Genomic DNA, 6937 nt, shown 5'->3' on the forward strand with positions numbered 1-6937 from the left:
CCCCCCCCCCCCCCCCCCCCCCCCCCCCCGGGGGGGGGCGCGGCCCGGGGCGGACGGGGGGGGGGTGCTCGCCGGGCCGGGGGGGCCCCCGGGCCGGGGGGTTGACATTACCCGGGGGAACATTTGCCCCGGGCCCCGGTCGCCGGTGGGGTGGGGGGCCCCCCCCCCCCGGGGGGGGGGGGGTGTCGGGGGGGCCCGGGGCGGGGGGGCCGGGGGGCGGCCCCCCCCCCGACCCGGATGTGACAGGATACCACACCGCCAAGCTGATCATCAAGCTGATCAACCGCGTGAAGAACGTCATCAACGCCGATCCGGACGCCGAGCTCCGGAAGCTCATCCGCGTGGTGTACATCCCGAATTACAGCGTCACCCTGGCCGAGCGCATCATCCCGGCCAGCGACATCTCCGAGCACATCAGCACCGCCGGCACTGAGGCCAGCGGGACCAGCAACATGAAGTTCGTCCTGAACGGCGGCCTGCTGATTGGCACCCGCGATGGGGCCAATGTCGAAATCGCCGAGCACATCGGCGGCTGGGATCTGGCCTTCGAGTTCGGCGCCAAGGCCGAGGAGGTCGATGACCTGCGCAACAAGGTCCGCTACCTCCGGCCGGAAATCCACCCGGCCTTCCGCCGTGTGGTGGAGGCCATCAAGTCCGGGCAGTTCGGCGACAGCTCCCCCTTCGTCAACATGCTGGATCGCTTGGTGTCCGATGGCGACTACTACCTGATCACGGTGGACTTCCCGTCATGTGCGTCCTTCGCAAGCGTGTGCCGCCCCCCCCCCCCCCCGCCGCCGGAGACCTGCCCCATGGCGTGCCCTGCGCCGGGGCCGCTGCGCGGCTGTCTTCTTTGCTTCCTTTCCCTTTCCTTGGGGGCTGCGCAACTCCTGCCCTGGGAGGGGGCGCCCTCGCTGGCGCCCTTTTCCGCCCCCCTTCCACCTGGGCGAAGGCATCGGCGCCTCGCCTGAAGGGGACAGGGCGGTGGGCGAGAAGCCCGTGTCGTGGGAGCATCCTTCCAATGGGTGCCTTTTGTGCATGTTTTGCTGCCCCCCCCCCCCCCCCCCGGCCGCCCCGGCCTCTCCCTCCGCCGCGCCTGCACGCACAGATCCCGAGGCCCAGGAGCGCGTTGATGCCGCGTACAAGGACCAGAAGAAGTGGACCCGCATGTCCATCGAGAACTGCGCCGGCATGGGCTTCTTCAGCGCCGACCGCTCTGTCCAGGACTATGCCAAGAAGATTTGGGGCATCAACGTGCGTTTTCCGCGCCCCCCGCGCCCCTGCTTGCCTCCCGTCCTCCGGGGCAAGTTGCTAACACGGCCTGCCCGCCCCTTTTGGATTGCTGCGTCCCGGCCGTCGTGCTTCTTGGCGCATGTGCACGCCTGCCCCTTGGATGCATGCGGCCATGCGCGCACACGCGCACGCGGGGGGCGTTCTCGAATGCAGCCCTGTCCGCCGCCGCCGAGCAAGTAATTTTTTTCGGCGAAAAAGACCTCCAGCCATGTGCTGTGCCCTCGCAGGACGCCTTCCCGAGAAGAGGGAGCCCCACTTCCCTGCTTCTATATCTCCCCCTGGGGGGGCGGATAGTGGGAGCAGCCTCCCCTTTTGTCATGACGGGGGGGGGGAGAGGGAGGGAGGGAGGAGAAGCAGGGAGAGGACCAGACAAAAGGAAGGGGGGGGGGGGGGGGGGGGGGGCGGCCGGGAGGCGGGTTCCGCCCTGGCCTCCTCCTCTCACTTTCGCGATGGCGCGCAGCTTCCCCTGTGCCGCGGGAATGTGCGCGCACAGGCGAAGGGAGGAACCCCTTCCTCGGGAGAGAGAGAGAGAGAGAGAGTTCATGCAACAAGGTGGACTCAGGCCGATGTCGCACTAACGGAGGGGACATGGCGGAGCATCGAACGGAAAGAATGACGAAGTGTTGTAACAGGCGAGATTGCGCGATCCATGAAAAAAAAATCAGTCAAAATAAACCCCCTCGCGCCCCGACACCATGTGCGTCCTCATGCCTGTGGCCGCTGCTGTGCCTGTCTTTGCTCAGAAAAAAAGACACCTCCCCTCCAGGCTCCGGCTCTCGCGCGGCCATGTGTCTTGTGGCTCCCTGGGAAAGCGTGGGGGCTGGGTGGAAGAGGGTGTATTTGGGGGAGCGAAGGGCCGGAGAACAAAGGGAAGGCTGTATTTTGACTTGCGCAGCGTGTGTGAGACAGGGCGTGGCGAGGGCCGGAAAAAAAAATGGCCATGAGCTGTCCGTGCGTGCTCAGAAGTAGATCACCTCGGCCTGGTTCTGGGGAGTCACCTTCGGGCAATAGGGGCATTTGAGAGATCCGGTGGTTGTGGTGAACCTCGCGGGGCTGGGCGGGCAGGGCCAGGGGTCGCGCGAGGGCGGGGCAAGGGAGGATAGTGTGTCGTCAGAGGGAGAGAGACGGAGAGAGGGAGAAAGCGAAAAGGGAGAGGGCTTGTCTTCAAACATGTGGCAACCACCCCTCCACCAGAACAAGGGACCGGGGAAGTCCAGGACCGGGCAGCGGACAGGCCGACCGGACACCCGGGCCGAGCCCTCATGGACGCACTAATTTTTCGTGGCCAAATTCCGAAGGGTGGTCTCGGACACGGCATGCCCGCAGGACAAGCGCATGGGCCAGTTGAAGGGGCTGGTGCGGGATTTGCTGACGGGGCAAATGAACACCGAGTGGAAGTCCATGCCTTCCTCCAGCGGGATGGGCACGGGGATTTCTTGAACTTGCGCCGCCCAGCGCTGAGCCTGTTGCGTCTGGCTCCACAGGCGCTCGGCATCGGCCGGTCGAGTCCCCGGTCCCAGCCGCGCCAGGTCCACGGGCACGCCATTGCGGAAGAGGGCCCCGTCGAAGCCGAGCCCGGCGGCGGCGCCCGGCCCGGCGGCAAGTCCGTCCCCCTCGCGGCCGGACCCGGCGGCCGCGGCCGTGTGCCGGGTCAGCGAGGAGACCAAGTCTGCCGAGGCCCCCTGGATGCGGGCAGCCTTCTCCATGGTCGGCAGGGCCACCACCCCGGCCAGGACCAAGGTCGACAGGGTGTCATTCAGGGCCGGAGTCGTGCGCGGCACCAGGAGCCCGCTCAAGGCCTGGCCGACACCGGCCCACACGGACGGATGCAGGGCCCGGCCCCAGCAGGCCGCCTCGCATGGCTGTGCCGCGCAAATGGAACAACACCCGGAGGTGCTTTTGGCCCCGGCCGGCAGGGGGGCCAGCTCGCTGGAGGAAAGACTGTCCTCGGCGGTGGAAGTACCACCGGTGGCATTTGCCCTTGGGGTCGGCTCCACCCGGGCATCGGCCACCGCCGCGCAGAAGCCCGCATCCAGGCCGAAGTGCGGGGCATAGCGCGACTGGAGCAAGCGCCGAGTCCGTTCCTCCGGCTGGCCGGTGGAGCAATACATCATGCAAACGGCCATCCGGCAGAGGGCCTCACGTGCGTGGACGCGCACCGACTCGTCTTCGGCATCCTCCGAGTCCCGATGGGGGTCCCCGTGCGCCGGGAGCATCTCGCTCGAGGTGCAGCCATCCATCCGGCGTTCCAGGCGCGCGGCGCCCCACGCCTGGATGGCGAACACCCACGATACCCCGGCGGCCTCGGCCGCAAGGAACAGGGGCTCCGGGTTGGGGATCTGCCGAAGGGGCCCGGCAAAGGGCGAGAGGAAGACCCGGGAGAAGTCAATCATGTAGAGGATGTCGGCGCCAGTCAGGTAGCCCATGAGGAAGACGATGTTCAGGAGTTGGAAGCCCACTGTGGCCAGCTCCGGCGTCAGCGGGTGCTCATACTCCACCAGGAGCCTGCCGGGGGAGAGGGGGGGGAGGGGGAGAGAAGGGGGGTTTACAGCATCATGTACATGGCCCACCGGCGAGCGCGCGCGGGGAGGGGCCCGGGGCCGGGGGGGCGGGCAGGAGCTGGGTCAATGCCGAGACAAGGAGCGGGCTGCCGGTGAAGGGGCATCATTCCGAAGATCGCAAGGCGTGCGGAGGAAGAGCGGGGAACGGCGGCGAGGGGGGGGGGGGGGGGGGGGGGGGGGGAGCGGGGGGGGGGGGGGGGGGGGGGGGCACGCCGGGGCACGCCGGGAACGCCTGGCCGCCGCCGGGCTTTGGTGCGTCCTCCGGGGATACCCCAGGGGAGAGGGGCGGGGGAGAGCACCAGGTGAAGGGGGCGCGGGGGGGGGGGGGACAGGAGGACGAACCGCAGGGCAGGACGGACATCGCGATGGCGAAGCAGCGCCGTGGCCACATGGGCCGCGGTGTCGGCGAAGCTGACCGGCACGCCATCAGCCACATCCTCGGCACCGGGGGCCGGGGCTAGGCGTCGATGCCCTCCACCGCTGCCGCCAGTGCCGGCATGGGTGCCGGCCATGCCGGCCGCAGGAGCACCGCCAGCGCCGCCCCACAGATCGGCCATCTCCGTGTCCAGGACACGGGCCAGGTCCAGCCGGCCAGCGGCCTCCAGGTGCGCGCGGATGAGGGCCGCCACGGCGCGGTTTTGCTCCAGGACGTTCGTTTGGCCGCTGTTGGGCAATGGCCGAAGCTCCGACCCGGGCAGGGTCTGTCCCCCCGCAGGGGGCGGGGATTCCGACAGGCGAGGGCGAGGCAGCACGGTGAGCGGGGCAGGGAGGGGGCGGCAGTAGGCACACGGCGCAGGGCGCCTCGCCCGGGTTGGTACCTTGTCCAGGGCCTTGCCATACCGCTGGAGGGCGTAATGGTATCGGCGGAGCTCGGCCGGATTGGCGGTGGCGTTCTTGGTGCATCGGGCCACCACCTCGCGCGCGGCTTCCGACACCTGCTTCATGACTTGCGGCCGGGAAGCCGGGTTCGGAGGGGCGGCTTCTGGCGCCAAAGCGGCCGCGCCCTCGGTCGATTCGGCTACATGACGCCACACCGCGGGTCAGCATAACGAGCATGCCTCCCCTTCCCCCCATACACACACACCCACACACCCACACACACCGATCCCTGCCTGCGTAGCGCGGTCAATCGAATGGCCCAGGGGCGTACCCTTCCTCTCGGCGGTATCCAGCGCGGCCAGGAGCTGGTAGAGCCTGCGCAGGTCCGCAAGCTGGGCATCAATGCCGGAGAGAATGAGGTCGGTGAACTGTTCGTGTGCCTGGGCCAGGCTGAGGGTCTCGCCCTCGAGGCCCTGGAGCGATTCCAGCTCGCCAGTCATCATGCAGGGAGTGGCTTCGGGCAGTGTGGAGCAACGCCAATGCACACACACACACACACATACAGGGACTTGAGTGCAGAGAAAGTTGCCGGGGGGGGGAAGTGTAGGAAAGGCGAGGAGGCGGGTGCGAGTCGTGTATGTGGGGAGAGAGAGAGAGAGAGAGAGAGAGAGAGGTGAAGAGGGGATATGAGTGAGGGCGCAAAGCGACATGGGTAGCGCCAGACATGTCACCTGGGGTCCCGGGAAAGGCCAACATCAATGGGCGGACCGAGGGGTTCGGACAAGGGCACATCCTGCTGCCGCGGATCCTCGATCTGACATCGCAGCAAAGAGACCCGAGGTCAGCAACTAGGCCACAGGCCGTGGGGGGGGGGGGGGGGATGTGCAAGTCGCGCCGACAGCTAGATCCCAGGCGAGGCCCTGCCCCGACAGCCAAATCCACGGTGGGGCGTGTCGGGGTGAAGAGGGTCCCGGGCGCCGCACGGACCGGCTTAGCCGCAATCCGGTCCTGGCCGAGGGCAGGCTCGCCAGAATCCCAGCACATGCTGCGTGTTCAGGGCAAACGCAGGAAGGTGACCAAGAAGGGAACGCCGCGGCCGACGAGAGTGGTGGGGTAGCAACGCCGTCATGACAGTGAGATTGAGGGCTATGCTGATTGTCTTGTCGCGTGACCCCATAACGCCATTCTACCTGCGGACATTTGAACGCCCAAGTTCCGGCGCGCCCCCGGCCGGCGGCCGCCTTCGGGGCCGTGTCGTTAAGAACTGTGGTGGTCAGGCAACCGGCCGCCGGGGGGGAAGGTGCCGGGGCCGGGAAGACTGGAGCAGCGAAAAGAAAAAAAAAAAAAGGAGAGAAGGACACAACCGGAGAAAATATCCCCCGGCCAGAGGGTATGCCCCCACGGTGATATCTTGGTGTCTTGCCACTTTGCTCCTCCGCTGCCAGGGCCCCCTCGCGCGTGTCTCACGTCCCCGGCCTGGGGATGGAGGAGGAGCACATGTGGCTGCCTCGAAGTCTGTTCCTGGGCCTCGCGAGCGTGCCTGCAAAGGAGCCCTCGCCCGCTGCCAGGCCGCAGGCGGGCGCGCGGGTTCGTCAGGCAAACACCCGGGCGCCGGGGACGGCTGGGGAGATGGCGCGGCAATTGATTTCTTCGACCAATCATGACCCTCCAACAAATGTCGTTATCCAGGGAGCGCGCGTAGGTGCGTCGGCGACTGGCGGGAGGGAGCTCCGGCGGCAGTCCGTCCCGTCGAGGAATGGGCCGGAAACAGGGAGGGCAAGAGAGACAGAGGGAGAGAGAGAGAGAGAGGGAGAGAGAGAGAGCGAGAGCATGCGTCTGGGACACACGCCCCGGGAGACAGGCGGCAAATGGGCCCGTCCCTGGCCCGGCCCCCCCGGCCGGGGGATTCCAGCACCTCCTTTCTCGGGCTCCCGGGCTCTGGGCGTGGCGAGGACGCGCCCGTCCTGAAAAGCGCCCCGTCGGCTGCCAGAACTGTTGTCCCCGCCCTCCCCCCGCCCGAGGGCGGACAAGGCCCGGGTGTTCGTCCCTTTTTTCCCAGCGAGGGAACAGGCCGGCGGTGCAGAGACGGTCCGGAGGATGTCCTCGCCAAGGGCCGGCGGTTTCCAGAAGGACGTCGCGCTGTGGGGCGCAGGCCCGGCGAGACAGCAGCGAACGACACACGATCGCTCCCCTTTCTTTCCGCCGCCCCCCCCCCCACCCCCGGCCGTGCTGGGCCATTTCCAACTGGCAGGGCCGTTCTCCAGGTG

At 68.1% G+C, this 6937-nt stretch overlaps 2 protein-coding genes across 2 annotated transcripts in view; one reads left to right on the forward strand and one right to left on the reverse strand.

Annotated features, from left to right (window-relative positions):
• H696_04878 (starch phosphorylase) overlaps window positions 1-1628 on the forward strand; it is a 5678-nt gene extending 4050 nt beyond the window's left edge. Inside the window, exons 10-12 of the mRNA XM_009498743.1 lie at window positions 247-750; window positions 1106-1251; window positions 1444-1628. Coding sequence (XP_009497018.1) covers window positions 247-750; window positions 1106-1251; window positions 1444-1470 — 677 coding nt within the window. The 3' untranslated portion in view covers window positions 1471-1628. The remainder of the gene's footprint in view (window positions 1-246; window positions 751-1105; window positions 1252-1443) is intronic.
• Window positions 1629-2249: 621 nt separating this feature from the next.
• On the reverse strand, window positions 2250-5170 carry H696_04879 (hypothetical protein; the record flags this gene model as incomplete). The annotated part of the gene is made up of 5 exons (XM_009498744.1): window positions 2250-2343; window positions 2563-3795; window positions 4194-4552; window positions 4670-4869; window positions 5002-5170. 5 exons carry the CDS (start codon window positions 5168-5170, stop codon window positions 2250-2252), a joined length of 2055 nt encoding a protein of 684 aa, XP_009497019.1.
• Window positions 5171-6937: the final 1767 nt, after the last annotated feature.

The sequence above is a fragment of the Fonticula alba genome (assembly GCF_000388065.1).
Source record: "Fonticula alba strain ATCC 38817 unplaced genomic scaffold supercont2.8, whole genome shotgun sequence".
NCBI classification, from domain to species: Eukaryota; order Rotosphaerida; family Fonticulaceae; genus Fonticula; species Fonticula alba.